The sequence below is a fragment of the Spermophilus citellus genome (genome assembly GCF_964194105.1).
Source record: "Spermophilus citellus genome assembly, chromosome: 4".
Lineage (NCBI taxonomy): Eukaryota > Metazoa > Chordata > Mammalia > Rodentia > Sciuridae > Spermophilus > Spermophilus citellus.
In genome coordinates this window covers 216,631,481-216,648,499 of record NC_138185.1, presented here as the reverse complement: position 1 = coordinate 216,648,499, position 17,019 = coordinate 216,631,481, and the positions used below count along the sequence as shown (strand labels likewise).

Sequence of the window (17,019 nt, the reverse complement as noted above, 5' to 3'; positions counted from 1 at the left end):
AAAATTTATCTTTAACCATACAAGGAATAATACTAAGAAATAAAAAGTAATGGCCAGGGAAGGGTTTCAAGATGATAGAATAGGGGCTGGGGTTGTGGCTCAGCAGCAGAGTTCTCGCCTAGTACGTGCAAAGTGCTGGGTTGGAACCTCAGCAACACCTAAAAACTAAATAAGTAAATCTAATCTAAAAACTAAATAAGTAAATCTAATCTAAAGACTCATTTAGTATTATGTCCGACTAAACTAAAAAAATTATGTCCAACTACAACTAAAAAATATATTTAAAAAAAGATGGTGGAATAGAAGAGGTCACTTTCCAGCTGTTCTGTGGCATGAAACCAAGAAAGCAGACAGGAAGCTTCTCATCAAGAAACCTTCAGGGATACTCTAAGTCTACAAGGTAGAAAGAAACTCTACTGCCTCAGAGTCATACTGTTAGATGGGTAGACACACAAACAATATGAAAAAGCAAGGGAACAAATCACCCCAAACAAACCAAGATACTCCAGTAACAGAATCCATCAACACCACAGTGGAAGAAATGTCAGAGAAAGAGTTTAGAAAGAGTTGCAAAGTAAAGGATGCTTTAAGGAGTGAAATCAGATAGAAAATACAGGAAGTAAAAAGAACACTTCAATAAAGAGAGATTTGGGGAAAAAAATAAGCAGAAATCCTCAAAATGAAGGAATCAATAAACCAAATAAAAAATCCAATTGAAAACATCACCAACAGACTAGATCACTTGGAAGACAGAATTTCAGATGATGAAGACAAAATATACAATCTTGAAAATAAAGTTGACCATGGAGAAAAGATGTTAAGAGACCATGATCTGAACTTCCAAGAAATATGGGATAAACTGAAAAGACCAAATTTAAGATTTACTGGTATAGATGAAGGCTCAGAGATACAAATGAAAGGAATGAGCAATCTTTTCAATGAAATAATATCAGAAAAATTCCCAATCCTAAAGAATAAAATGGAGCTGGGGCATGGTGCTGCATGCCTGTAATCCCAGCAGCTTGGGAGGCTGAGGCAGGATAATCTCAAGTTCAAAGCCAGCCTCAGCAATGGCAAGGTGCAAAGCAACTCAATGAGACCCTGTCACAAAATAGGGCTGGTCAGTGGTTGAATGCCCTTGAGTTCAATCCCTGGTCCCTCCCCCCAAAAAAGAATGAATGGAAAATCAAATTCAGGAGGCTTACAGGATGCCAAATATACAAAATTACAACAGACCCACACCAAGGTACACTATAATAAAAATGCTTTACAGAATAGGATAGAATTTTAAAGGACGCCAGAGAAAAATGACAAGTAACATTGAGAGGGAAAGCAATCTGGATCTTAGCTGATCTCTCAACCCAGACCCTCAAAGCTAGAAGGTCTTGGAATAATATATACCAAACTCTGAAAGAAAATGGAAATTAGCCAAGAATACTATACCCAGCAAAATTAAGCTTCAGAATTGATGATGAAATAAAATCTTTCCATGCTAAGCAAAAGTTAAAAGAATTCACAATTAGCCTGCATTACAAAAAATATAACCAATAAGATATTACATGAAGAAGAAATGAAAAATGAAAGTGAAAACCAGGAAAGGGAGAAACTACACTAAAAGAACAGCAAATCAATGGAGAAACTAATTCAAATTAAAAACTAGAAATAAGTCAAAATGACAGGGAATAAAAATCATATCTCATTAATAATAACATTGAATATAAATGATCTAAACTCATTAATCAAAAGACATAGACTGGCAGATTAGATTAAAAGCAAGACCAAACAATATCCTTTCTTTAAGAGGCTCACTTCACAGGCAAAGACATGCAGAGACTTAAGGTAAAAGGATGGAAAACAAAATATCATTCACTGCTTAAGGGAATTATGCATCAACAAGACATAACAATCATAAGTATTTATGGAGCATCTATGTATATCAGACAAACCCTTCTCAATTTCAAGAAGTAAACAGACCACAACACCCTAATACTGGATGATATTAACAACCTCTCTCACCACTAATTCAAATTAAATATCACTGGATAGATATTCCAGGCAAAAACTAAATAAGAAGCTATAGAACTAAGAAATACAATTAATAACTTAGACTTAACAGACATATATAGAATATTTCATCCATCAATGAGTGAATATACTTTCTTCTCAGCAGCATATGGATCCTTCTCTAAAGTAGACCATATCATAGGCCATAAAACAACTCTTGGAGAATACAATAAAATAGAGATAATACCTTGCATCCTATCAGATCATAATGGAATGAAATTACAAATCAACAATAGAATAAAAAATAAAAGCTACTCTAACACCTGGAGAATAAATAATACACTACTGAATGATGACTGGAGAGCAGAAGAAATCAGGGATGAAATAAAAAAAAGTACTTAGAGGTAAATGAGAATAGCAATACAACATATCAAAATCTCTGGGACACTATGAAGGCAGTGCTAAGAGGAAAGTTCATTACATTGCACTCATTCATTACAAGAATAGAAAGTCAGCAAATAAATAGCCTAACTTTACATCTCAAAACACTAGGGAAAGAAGAACAAATCAATACCAAAGCAGTAAAGACAGAAAATAACTAAAATCAAAGCTCAAATCAATGAAATTGAAACAAAAGAAACAATAAAAAAAATCAACAAAAGAAAAAGTTGAAAAAAATCAATAAAATTGATAAACCCTTAGCCAAGAAAAATAGAGAGAAAACTCAAATTACTAAAATTTGCAATGAAAAAGGAAATATCACAATGGACACTACTGAAATACAGACGATAATCAGAACCTATTTTGAAAATTTATACTCTAATAAAATAGAAAATCTTGAAGACATCAGCAAATTTCTAGAGACATATGACCTAAACAAATTGAATCAAAAGGACATAGAAAATTTAAACAGATCAATTTCAAGAAATGAAACTGAAGATACCATCAAAAGCCTACAAAGAAAGAAAGCCCAGGACCAGATGGATTCTCAGATGAGTTCTACCAGACCTTCAAAGAGTGAATATACTTTCTTCTCAGCAGCATATGGATCCTTCTCTAAAGTAGACCATATCATAGGCCTCAAAACAACTTCTTTCATTATTTAATGAAATAGAAAAGAAGGGAACACTTCCAAATTCATTCTATGAAGCTAGTATTACCCTGACACCAAAACTGGACAAAGACATATCAAGGAAAGAAAATTTCAGAACAATATCCCTGACAAACATAGATGCAAAAATTCTCAATAAAATTCTGGCAAATGGCATAGGAAAATATATTAAAAAGATAGTGTACCATGATCAAGTGGGGTTCGTCCCAGGGATGCAAAGTTGGTTCAACATATGGAAATCAATAAACATAATTTATCACATTAATAGACTAAAAGACAAAAACCACATGATTATCTCAGTAAATGCAGAAAAAGCATTTGACAAAATACAGCATCTATTCATGTTCAAAACACTAGAAAAACTTGAGATACTAAGAACATACCTCAACGTTGTAAAAGCTATCTATGGTAATCCCTAGGCCAACATCATTCTAAATGGAGAAAATTTTAAAACATTCCCCCTAAACACAGGAACACAACAGGGATGCCCTCTTTCCCCACAGATTTCAACAGTTACGGAATCTCTAGCCAGAGCAATTAGACAGAAGAAAGAAATTAAAGAGATATGAATAGGAAAAGAAGAACTCAAAACCATCCTTATTTGCTGATGCATGATTCTATATTTATAAAACCCAAAAACTCCACCAGAAAACTTCTAGAACTCATAAATGAATTCAGCAAAGTAGCAGGATATAAAATTAACACCAATAAATCAATTGTATCCCTATATATTAGTGATGAATCAATTGAAAGAGAAATTAGGAAAAATATCCCATTCACAATACCCTCAAGGAAAAATAAAATATTTGGGAATCAATCTAACAAAAGAGATGAAAGACCTCTACAATGAAAATCACATAACACTAAAAAAAGAAATAGAAAATGGAAAGATCTACCATTTTCTTGGATAGGCAGAATTAATATTATCAAAATGGCCATACTACCAAAAGTGCTATACAAATTTAATGCAATTCTTATTAAGGTTCCAGTGATGTTATTCATAAAAACAGAAAAAGCAGTCATAAAATTCACAATAGCTAAGCTACGGAACCAACCTAGGTGCCTTTCAAAAGATGAATGGATAAAGAAAAATGTGGTACATGTACACAATGGAAAATTACTCAGCCATAAAGAAGAATAAAATTATGGCATTTGCTGGTAAATGGATGGAACTGGAGACTATCATGGTAAATGAAATAGGGCAATACCTAAAAACCAAAGGCCGAATATTCTCTCTGATATGCAGATGCTGACTCACAATAGACCAGGAAAGGGAGGAGGGAGAAGTAGAGGTTCACCAGATTGGACAGGTGGGGGGGGGGTAATAAAGGGGAAAGAATGGAGGATGGGAATGGTAAAGATAATACAACGAATCAGAATAACTTTCCTATGTTCATATATAAATACATGATCTGTGTAACTCCACATCATTTACAACCATAAGAATGGGAAATTATACTCCATGTAATATGATATTTCAAAATACATTCTACTGTCATGTATAATGAAAAAGGACAAATTAAAAATTCTTTAAAAAAGTAATGGCCTATTCATACATGGAAAAACATGGATTAATTGCAATGTCATCATTATGAGAAAAAGAAAGCAGAAAGTAGAATGAATCTATTTATAGAAAACTAACATATGTGACAGAAAACAGAATAGTAGCTGCCTGGGGACAGGAAGTAGTAAATAGAGGGACTATAAATTAGTAAAAGAAAACTTTGTGGGGGGTAAAAAAATCTTGATTGTAGTGATGGGTTCATGAGAGTAACACATGTCAAGACTTAACAAAATGCACCATTTAAATACATGCAATTTGCCATATATAAATTATTACACTTCAGTAAAAAATAACACCAGGTAGAAGCATCCAATTGTCAGTCACATCATTTCTGTCACAGTATTGACTTGTGCTATATTGAGCTAGATAAAACATATCTCTATACCATTGAACCAATGACCTTGCACAGTTCTGGTAACAGTCAAGTTTTCCCTGAAAAAAAGCTGCTTTTCTTCATCACAGTGTGAGTTAACATGAAAAGTGTCTTGAACCAAGAATGAAATTAATCATGAAGTGAAATAGCAAGTCCTAAGGTTCCAAAATGATACACTCCGGCAAGTGGAAAAGGTAAGAGAGGAGGAAAGAAGAATGACAGGTAAAACAAAGAGGCAGAATGATGGAAAGGACAAGATAAAGGGGGAGCTAGCAAGACAAAGGGAGTGAGAACCAAGTTCTACTTTACTTTTTAATTGTGCACCACACTAGTCTGTTCCTAATGTCCCTGGGAAGAAGACATATGCTTGAATTATTACATGCTGTATACTGACTTAATATAATATTTAAAATAAAAATTCATTTATCTTAGAGAAAAGCACCAGATAGCAGGTCAACAATTACAGACTATTTTCCTTGATTTTCCAGATATCTGTCACAAAATGAAGTACCACCAACTGATTTATACTACAATAGGGTCATTTTCAGATCAGTGTTCCGCAGTAATATTTTCATTCCTGTGCCACATGCAGTCATGGTCTGACATGGAAGAGTTGGTCACAGTGGTAGAACAAAAGCAAAAATAACAAGAACCATCTGGTAAAAGGTTGTTGAAGAAGCCTAAATCCTCCACTCCCAACTCTAAATGTTAAAACTAAATCCATTTTATTTTCTCCTTTGGAACATACATTTGAAATAAATCCACATTGGTTTTTGGCGATATAAAATGGTGTATAAGAAAATTGTAAGATTGTCCTACCTTGACAAAAATGGTTGAATTGCATTCTTGCAATGCCTCCATTAAACTAATCACATGGAGACACACCATTTCTACCATCTGAAACAACAAACATGAAAGTCAATTCCACTCCCAGTGATATACCGACTTAATATAATGAACTAGTCTACAGTCACAAGCGCCTAATGCCCCTGTGCCCAGGAAGGCTTTCTGCATAATGGCCACAGGGAACCACAGAGAGTGGTGTTCATTCACCTCTAAAACTCAAACAGGAAATGGAATTTAAAAACCCTCCAGAGGTCTTGGAATTGTCGTTCCTTTATCACCTAACTCAAGGTTGCGGAGGGCACTCAGGCATTGACCTCACTAATCTGCACAGCCTAGGACTCACACCAGAGGATAAAGCTTGGGTCATTTCCTCCACCTTGATCCTGTCTTCCCTGATTCCCACAGGGAATGGCTGCTTAACTTACTGCAGATCTGCCTCTGAGGCTTTGTTCTCTACTGAACAAGGGAGCCATGAAATACAACAGTTCCAAAGTACAATGGAGATGAGATCCCTCATCGGAAATGCCTGAGGCTGGATTTTTAAGACTCCTGAAGGATTTTACCAGATAGGCTTATATTGTCCGACAAGATTTTCAGAATAAAATTAATTTAAATTCATTTGAAACATCATTTGTAAAAAATTCACTGGCAACACATAACATTTGGTATCAAAAAAGTAATGACAGCAGAAGGAGAGTTTTAATATCTAGATTAAAGTGTAAGATTCAAATTCACTGTTTTCCTGGGGGGGGCCTCTGGGGGGCAGGTACCAGGGATTGTACTCAGGGGTGCTCGACCACTGAGCCACCACCCCAGCTCTATTTTGTATTTTATTTAGAGACAGGGTCTCACTGAGTTGCTCAGTGTCTCGCTTTTGCTGAGGCTGGCTTTGAACTCGCCATACTCCTGCCTCAGCCTCTAATTTCAGTGTTTTATTTAAAATAACATAGTAGAATGCTAGAATCTGTGATCCAATGAATTGGAGCAGTCAGAATTGTTTGTAAAGCCTAAAATTTTCAAATAATGTTCTTTACATTCAACTAAAACCTCTCCCTCTATAAAATTGCAACATGTGCTTCTCTAAAACAAAGAAAGGGCTTAACTGAAGAAAATGTGTAATTCCCTTCCTAACTAGAGCTAAAAGAAAATATTTTCTAGATTAATATTCAATCAACTAAAAAATCATGTCCCAAATGCCTTTGGTGCACAGGGCAGTATGGTTTCGCGCACACTGGAATCATCAGATGGTTGCTCCGGGTCCCCCACTCCTTGTCCACTGGTGGTGCCCCTGTAAGCAAGACACTGGCTGCCGTCCTCCTGACTGAGCACCCTCCTCTGGCATAGCAACTGGAACCCAGACTCCTTGTAAATTCCTCCCATGCCCTCCAACTGACTCAGTGAGGACCAGCCTTATCAATGACGTGTGCTTAGGCTAAGCATCCTCCAGATATTTCCCATGCAGTCTGGAGCAGCCCCTTTCTAAGGTGAGCCATAAATAGTAAAATGGATTTGAAATCTGGGGAGCAGTTTAAAAATCACTTCTAAGGCAACCCAAAAAGGTAAGGCTCATTTGGGCTGACTAGAATGAACTCCTGGGGTCAGTTCGCTCTTAAAAAGATGACCTAACTGGCTAAGATTTTCCCAAATTGCTTTGGAATCCAAAAATTGTTTGAATCTCCCTTTTAACCGTCTGACTTCATAGAACAATAAAACCTTAAAGGTCGAAATTTCATATAAAGTTTATTTGGCATTAGGCAGGAAAAATAAAAATTGTTTGCTTTTTACTTGCTTTGGGTTTCTAAATACTTACAGTCTATAATATGATGTTTTGATACATATATATATAACGTAGAATGACTAAGTGAAGATATTTAACATATGCATTACTTGTATGCTTATTTTTGGATGAGAACACTTAAAATATACCTCTTAGCAATTTTCAAGTGTCACCATGAAGTACAACAGATCTCTTGACTACCATTTGTGTTGTTTTCAACCAAATTCTTATGCAAGTAGAATGTCCATCTTATTAACAAAATAAATCCCTGACGTATTTACACAATCTGACCACTGAGATCTGTAAAAGAACAGGTGTCAGAAGGGACTGAGTGTGGTCTAGACATTATGAGACTGTCCCCCAGAGGGGAGTCTTCTTTGAGAACTCACCACTTTGTTATGGGCCATTAGCTGGAGGATGCTGGGTGTCACCCTACTCCAAAACTCCAGTGCTGTCAGTATTGCTGTGAAGCTGAATTCGTTCTGATTTTGCACGTTCGTAGCTACGGCACTTTGTTCGCAGTATACCGTCCAGAGCTGAGCAAAGATGAATGCGTGGAAGAGGGAGCACATGTGGAGCACGGATGTCTGGAGAGGAGAAGACAGGGCGCTGCTGCGGGCCTCTAGCAGCCTTGCCAGGGAGCACAGCCCATGCACACAGGAGTTATCTCAGTTACAAACTCGTGACTCATCACCTTAGAACAGTCTGGTCTTCCTCGTAGGTGGGAGTGTGCTCAGAGAACAAAGCCTCTTTTCCAAGAGAGGGCATCATCATGAGCAGAACAAATCTACTCACCCCCCTTGCTCTTTAATGAAACTGACATTCCCATCCGTAAACCATATCAGGAAGAATAATCATTCTACTGTTTTAGGATGTTTCCTCATCTGTAAAGTGGGAATAATTGTAGCCTGTTCCAAGAAGTGGAGTTAGGAGCAAACGAGGTAATACAGAACACAATTCTCAGCTCTTAATAATTACACTTGTAGCAGCAGCAGCAGCAGTAAGGGTTTTCCTTCCTCACTGGTAAGGATTCATTGAGTAAGTACCTACAGCATACCAGGGACAGTACAAAAGACTTTCCAAAGATCACTTCTATCGCTCTCAAATTATCCCCTCAATCTACTCTGCAGATGGAACACAGGAGCTCAGAAAGGATAAGTAACATACTCAAGCTCACAAAATTAATAAGTACCTTGGTCAGGAATCAAACACAGATTTGGATTGAAATAGAAGAAACTGATGGATTGCTTGATTTCTTTTGGCAACCATAGATGGGTGGGTGCTCCATTTTATCAGCTTGTTCTGGCCCAAAGCCCAACTTCCCCAAACCCACTGGGACCTCCGTGGACTCGTCTGAGCTCTGGAAAAGGACTTTGCCATTGTAGCTTGTTAGGAGTGTCTGGTTTGCACAAGCAGAGTCAGGATCAGTAGCTTACTTTATCCCCTTAACTACATCACCTGTCTCTATGATTTACAAAGTTTCTCTGTGCAGGTGATTCCAGGGTGTGCTTTAGGGAGCTTCCACTAGCCTTCTTATTTTCATGTTGCATTTTCATGGACCCCTAGAGATTTTAATTGGAAAGAGTGCATGAAGAATTAGAGTATAAGTTTTTCTCCTCTTCAGTCTTGGTTTGGAAAACTGATCACAGAATTTTTATTATATTTCTAGCCTGGGAAGCCAACTCTTGCCTGCCTCCATAATTTATCTTCATAAAAGTAAGCCAGAAAACAATTTAGGGGGAAAAAAGACAGTCTGGGAATTTAAACAACTTTAAATAAGGCATCAGCACAAAGTTGCTTTTCTAATATCCACAGGAGGGCAAGTGACAAGATGCATTTACTTCTGAGAAGAAACATAATTGGCTGATAAGGGTTTCCATTAGCAATTTCGATGCACATGGTCCTAATCTTGCAGAAATCACTTACCTTTGATTGCTCTGGAAATCCAATCAGGATAACAATAAGATGGTCTGCAATATGGGAACCTGCATCCAGAGGTATGGGAAGGCAGGGAGAGGAGGCGTTCGGACACACTGCGTTATGAGTGAGGGAACCCAGAAGCAGCCACGACAGCAGACGGATGTGGGAGACACACTCAATGAATTCTTTAGGTCTGTTAGAGAAGAAGGATGTGTTAAAGATGAGTTTATTTTTTCTGTTTTGTTGGAGGCACATGAATGTTTATTGAAGGAAGAGATTAAAAATGAGGTCTTGCCATCAATTACATAAAATATGACACCAAGGCGCTAGAGTATCAATCAAATGATGCATTTGTTTTCTTGTTTTTCACTCTAATCCTGCAGCTTAGCTTCTTGAGCAAAGAACGGCCATTGGTGGCAGAGGATTAAGTATCATTCCTTTGTGGCCTGGCTGCCTCTGACCTGCTTCTTTTGAACCCTTTCCTTTCTTCTCATCAGAAAGTTCTTCTCTGACATTCTCACTAGAGGGAGGGAACAGAGGAGCAGACATATACCTGGCTGCACAGTTTTCTGCACACAATTTTCTCCTCCTGCTCTCTTTACCACCCCCATCCTTTCCTCTACAGGAAGGCGGACCATGCAAAACAGCAGGCTCAAGTCTTCTCTGAGTTCCCAGGGAAACCTGCCTCTCCTCCAGCCCCCCTAGAGGGAGGAGCAGGGGCTTGCATCTCCTTGCACTATTTCATCCCTGCTGACACTTGGTTCCAGCTATAAACTAAGCTACTTAAGAGCACAGGCCATGCGAGTGCTAGAAATGTACCTATGGAATTATTTCACTAGTTGAAACTGAGCTAAAGTGATAACTCTGTTTTAAGTTTTCATCCTCCATGAGGATGATAGAGGTTTTCATATGTACAAGGGCAAGTTTCTTTTACTGGCAGCATCCCACAAGGTGCCCAAGGTCAGCAAGTAGGTATGGGGTGGGACCCTGATTTCCATCTTCCTAACCAATCATACTTGACTCTCATGACTCTTCAGTGCATGGCAAGCTCTGGATGAGCCCCAGGAGCCTCAGGGGCGTTTCTGGTCTTGTCTTCCCTCATCCCTAGAATAACAAGGGTCTCACCCTTGCTGCATGGCAGAAGGAGGGTGGTAGAGCCAAGGCAGATAGCGGATCACGGCTTTGTTATCTCTGTGGTTGCCCCGGGAGATTTCCATAGCAGCAATCTGAGCCAGACCCACTTTGAGGTGTCCGCCAAATGTATCTTCATGCAGAGGCTGGGAGCACGTCTTCATGTGGCTCTGCAAAACCAAATGATATTTTGTGACTTTGGCAGACAGTGGAGACATGCCAGGCACTCTTCAAACATCAGGTTGTCCCTTCCCCTCCCATCACCATCTCAAGCCCACAACCTGATTAAACTAGAATGGTTTCACATCGTTTTTAGGACCAAGTAGGGAATCATTCCTCAGCAGGACCTGTACAGCCAGAATGTCTGATTCCTGCAGCCTCCACATCTCACCTCCATCCATCACAGCTCTAGCTGCACTGGCTCTGCTGTTCCTCTGCCTGAAATACTGTCCCTGCCCTTTTCACCCATTTGTTCAGATTTTAGCTCAAGAGTTACTTCCCCTAGGAAGCCTTCCCTGAATTCCTTGGCTGGTCCATGCCACTGTCTACTCATTCTTTATACCAATTGTGAGTCATAATTTCACTTTGGTTTGTGTGAAATGTTCATTAAATTCAGCTTTCTAGTAGACTATAAGTTAAGTGGGGGCAGCAATTATGTCTGCTTTGGCTCACTACTGCAGCCCCAATGCTAGAACAGAGCTAGACACATTATAGGTGCTCAATACATATTTCTTAATTAATTTTGAAAGCTTTATGCTTAGTGTGGCTTAATGGGAAAATACAGTGAATTGGGACTTGAGACCCACTCCTGTCTTAACTAGCTACACGGCCTGAGAGAAACCACTTGCCACTTGACCTTTCTGATCTGTTTCCTAATATGCAAGGTCAGATGGTTGGATTATGTCTACAGTTTCCAACCTTTTAATCATCATGGATCCTTTGTGTGTGTGTGTGTGTGTGTGTGTGTGTGTGTGTGTGTGTGTGTCTGTGTGTCTGTGTGGTACTAGGGATTGAGCCCAGGGCCTAGTGCATGCAAGGCAAGCACTCTACCAACTGAGCTATATACCCAGCCTATGTCTCTTTCTTAATATTTTTTGAAAATGTCTGCAAAACAATCTCAAAATGCTTGAGTAATAATAATTTCCTCTTCTTTATGCATCAATGTCATTTAAGTGTGGGCACCTATATTCAGTAATTAGTAACCAGCATGTGACCAAATGGTAGGGGAGTTTTCTTAAAAATGACTGGGGTTGGGGCTGGGATTGTGGCTCAGTGGTAGAGCACTTGCCTAGCAAGTGCAAGGCCCTGGGTTCGATCCTCAGCACCACATACAAATAAATAAGATAAAGATATAAAATGCATATTCTTGCTTTAAAAAAATGACTGGGGTTAAGCTGGGCACCTGTAATCACAGCAGCTCCAGAGGCTGAGACAAGAGGACCACAAATTAAAGCCAGCCTCAGAAAAAGCAAGGTGCTAAGCAATTCAGCAAGACCCTGTCGCTAAATAAAATGCAAAACAGGGCTAAGGATGTGGCTCAGTGGTCAAGTGCCCAAATTCAATCCCTGGTACCCGCCCCCCCCACCACCAAAAAAAAAATGACAGGGTTTACACATGATGAAAAATTTTCAGCTTATTTTTTTAATTATAATTATTAATGTGTTAATTGTACAAAATAGTGGCTTTCACTGTGATAATTTCACACATGCATATAACATACTCTGGTCATATCTACCTTCCCTGCTTCCCTATCTTTCCTCTCCTCCCACCTCCCCCGTGTCCCCTCTCACCTCTCTTATAATCCCCCTCCTACTTTCATGTCATTCTTTATTTTTCTTCTCTAGATTACACATAATGAGCTTAATTTTGATTCTCCTTTGCACCTAACATTTGCAGATTTATCACTGTACCAAGATCATCTAAGCAGCGTCTAAAAACTAAGCTCAGTGAAAAAGGAACCACATTTTTAGCTGTTGAACTTCTTGGATCACTAAGTTCTTGTTTATCAAAAAGAAATCATTCAGTGCTAAATTGCAATTTGGCTGCTCTTGGATTATGTTTGGATTCTCATCTGCCCTCCATCCAGGGCCTTCCTCAAGACTTTCAGATTATTAATCTTTTGGCTCCCTGGTTGAATCATGGAAGAGAAGTGGACCCATATCAGTTATTAATTCCACCTTGTAAAACAATCAATAAACTCAACAACTTCACTGAGATTTTGTCCATATGCAAATTAAATTTTGTTCTCTCCCCTTCTTTAATTATTTTCTTTTTTTAAATTTTTATTAGTTATTGATGGACCTTTATTTATTTATTTGTTTATACATGGTGCTGAGAATTGAACCCAGTACCTCACGCATGCTAGGCAAGTGCTCTACCACTCAGCCACAACCCCAGCCCCTCTTTAATTATTTTCTTGAAGAAGATAACTTCAATTGCAGATAAAAATAATAAATGGCTATGTCTGCATAACGTGCTACTGTGTAAGAAATTCTCTTTGCATACATTATTTTATATAAACCCTATAACAATCAGGCAAGGGAGGTGTCATAGACTCACTTTGCAAATGAGGAAACTGAAGCTCTAGGGAGTTAAATGACTCCATGTGGCACAGTAAAAGGAGATGGATTGGGAGTCACAACAGCCTTAGGTTCAACTACTTATTAGTAGTGTCACCTTGACCAAAATGCTACATCAGACCAAGCCTCAGTTCCTGAATTTGTAAAATGGGGATAATATTATAATAGGGATATTGTGAAACTGAATAAATGGCAAAAATAAAGGTGTGTACAAAGCTCATGTCATATGACTATCTTTCTTCTTTTCTTTTTTTGCAGAACTGGACTCTAGTTCTTCAGACCCCAAGATATGGGCTCATTTAACAATGTTCCAGCTGCCTCCCCAGGTACCAATAAATTCCCCACATGGCCTGTTTAATCCTTTAAAAACATCTTGCATTTAGTGAATCTAAGATATGAGCAGATGGGGTCCTACCTTCAGTCTGGTCAGCGTGTGCATGTCCGCCATGAAGTCCAGCACTTCACCAATGGACTGCCGCACGCACTCCATGGCTGCGGTCCCACACTGAAACACAAGCACACGACTGGCCACAGCTGCATTTCTGTCCAACCCACTCTACTTGTACCCTCTTTGCTAAGGACTTGTTGCATTTTCTGGATTTCTGACTCACTCTACCACCCAGCTTAGTCTGTGACTGTCTGCCCATGGTTTGGGCAGAAATTACTCAAAGGTTTGTGGCAGAGTAAAGACACAGGGGCGCCTTCCAGGGGCAGAGTTAAATGCTGTTTCCCCTGGGTAATGAGACTGATTTTTGCTTATTTTTAAGCTGGTCTGTACACATGAATCATACATAATGCCATTATCACCTCAAAACTACTGTTAACACTATCACTCTGGGGAAATCTAAAATGTAAGTAAAATGTGTTACCAAATTTCACCACCAGAATATTATCTCTTTAAATGTGTGCACATATATATTACTAACTAAATATATATAAACATTGTTTTGCTGACTCAAAAATTCTTATGTTCAAGTCAAGTCGCTTACAACTTAACTTCATGTAGATAGTCGGGGCACTACTAAATAGACACAGGTATCCATGTCAAGTTCTTGCTAGAGATAGATAGGAGAAAGAAACAAAAATGGTCACCTTCTGTACATACCTAAAGTATGTTAGGGAACTTTTAAAGGAAAATAAAGCATGTTTGTGTTTGAGGTTATTAAGCGGCAGAGACCTGCCTTCTCGGGGAAATGCAGCAAATGTAGGATTATAAGCAAAGCAAAGGAAAATGAACAGACAGGCTGCTACATCAAAGCCGAATGAGAGAACCCACACATCAGGCCGGGTATAATGTGGATCAAAAGCAGGCAGTCTTTGAAGCAGTATGAATACCATGCTAAAGGCTTCTCTTGGCTTTCTTTAGGAAAATCTGGAACATTATAGACTTAACTAGCTCACCCAGTGGCTCTCATTTTCCCATATTCATGTAAATCTGCATAGCACTGAACTCTATCACCTCCTCTCTCTTCTAGAATGTTACGCTTGTCAGTTCTTCTGACAGGATAACAAACAGTAAAATAAGGCTAGTGGCAGTCTGTCAGAGTGTTTTCCAAGCATTTCATATGTTCTAAGGTTTTCTTCTTTTAATTTGAATCAAGTGAAGGAATTGTAAAAGGTTATTGTGTTCCTGCTTTTGCAATATGAATCCTTCTGTGCAAGGAGGATTTCCCCCTGGTTTATTCCATTTTCTTTGACCTTTCACACATCATGCAAATAGGAGCATAGACTCTGTTCTTGAATTTCTTGAAAGGGATTTGTTTCTTTCATAAGCAGTATTTTATACCAGTTCAACTAGGCAAATGTCACGGAAAGTCATTACCAGGAGCATTATTCAGTATTCACCTTTTAAGTCTGAATCTCAAGAAATGAGAGCAAAGACTTTACTATTACATAGGTATTTTGTTCTAGAGACAGCAATTATGCCCAGTAAAAGCCTTAAAATCCACTTTTTATTCAGGATGTAGGGAGCCAGCTACATACACAAAACAAAATAGGTAATTTACAATCCCTCTTTTTCTACTTTGTAAAGCAGAAGTATAACTTAAATGTGATATTTTTAAAAACAAAACAGAACATAAGGAGTCAAGCTCCATTTGTTTCAGAGGCCCATATTCATTTCAATAGGAAAATGATGAAAAAGGAGTGGAAAAATGTACTCTAACCTCAGACACAGGAATTGAAGCAGAGCACACACAATTCTTCTTTAAAACATATTTGAGGTTTAAGTTACATTTCTTAATTATAGAAGAATGTATGCTCATTGTAGAAAATTTGGAAAATACAAGTTACTAAAAAGAACAATTAAAATCACTGTAATCCTAATACTTGTTCTCCACCTCTTTGAAAACTAACCGTTAAAATTTCCTTTCAAGTTTTTTGAATGCATATAAAAAAGCACACATATGCATAATATTTATAAGATTGAAACAACCTTTTACTAATTTGCTTTTTAATTAAACCCATCACAAGCATTTTCCAATTACTTAAATATTCTTTGAAACATTGATTTAGTAGCCACATTATAATAGTCAGATGTACCTTACTTTATTAAACAAAACTCTAATATTGGACACTTATTTTTGTTTCCATATTTTTGCTAGTTTAAGAGATGCTTTACAACATATACCTGCTTATAAATCTTTTGATGCATATTTATTTTCTCAAACATATTCCTAGAAGTAGTTTGTTAAACTGTACTCTAGTAAAGTTGCTTTCACTACCACCAACAGCTAAAATTCTTGTTTCCCTTCACCATAAATAAGTTTAATCATCAAGAAAACTCTGGGATGGGGGTACCGGCCACAAGGTACAAAACTTCAGTTATGCAAGATAAATAAGCCCTGGAACTCTACTGGGCAGCACAGTGCCTGCAGTTAGCAATGATACCATGAACGTAAAATTTGTCACAAGGGTTGATCTTATAATATATTAAGTGTTCTTATATATTAAGTGTTCTTATCATAATAATAATAAATAAGCAAATGGGAGATGGCAGATAAGCAGAGATTGTGCTGTGACAGTTCCACAGGTATATTCCATCTCCAATCATCAAGCGGCATACATTAAGGACGCAGTGCTTTTTATATCTGTCCTCCCCCCTCCCCCCCAGCCAATTAAGGTCAACTAGACGCTAATAGAAGGATTTTTCCCTTCCCTTAAAGCAACTATTTTTTAAAAAGAAAAATAAATATACTGATTTACTAGCCAATTTTAATTTTTATATTTTCAAATATTCTTTTATTTTGCTTTACTTTTATTTTTATTTTATTAATTTGTAATTCATTGATTACATGTAAGGGTAAAAGGTATCTTTCAAATGGCTTATTAACTGGTCCTTGGAAAGGTTCTATATGTGAATCCTACAACTGCTGCTTTGTTGTTGTTACTGAACATTTGCCTTCTACTTACTGATTTCATTAAACCTTTTACATATTAGGGCTTTTTTTTCCCAAACTATCATAGGTAGCAAATATTGAGTTCTAAAGTTAATCAATCAGGAACACTGAGGGTGCCGCAGAGGGACTGGCCACTTCCCAGAGCCACTTTTCTTCTTCCCTAGCACACAGGTAGATCACATTCTCCATCCTCTCTGGCTGTTAGATGTGTGTGCTCATGTGACTGGGCTCCAGCCAACAAAATGTGAGTAGAAGAAACATGCACTTCTAGACCTGACCCACGAAAATCTCTTCTCTTTCCCCAAGCACCAGTGAA

At 38.0% G+C, this 17,019-nt stretch overlaps 1 protein-coding gene across 5 annotated transcripts in view; it reads right to left on the bottom strand.

Moving 5' to 3' along the window:
• Positions 1-17,019, bottom strand: part of UNC79 (unc-79 homolog, NALCN channel complex subunit) — a gene marked incomplete at both ends in the record, with an annotated part of 264,901 nt that overhangs the window by 15,002 nt on the left and 232,880 nt on the right. For all 5 annotated transcript variants that reach the window (XM_081289012.1, XM_081289013.1, XM_081289015.1 and 2 more), the window contains 5 exons: positions 5,872-5,949; positions 8,065-8,262; positions 9,602-9,788; positions 10,721-10,896; positions 13,721-13,810. In XM_081289012.1, the coding sequence (XP_081145138.1) occupies positions 5,872-5,949; positions 8,065-8,262; positions 9,602-9,788; positions 10,721-10,896; positions 13,721-13,810 (729 nt within the window). The remainder of the gene's footprint in view (positions 1-5,871; positions 5,950-8,064; positions 8,263-9,601; positions 9,789-10,720; positions 10,897-13,720; positions 13,811-17,019) is intronic.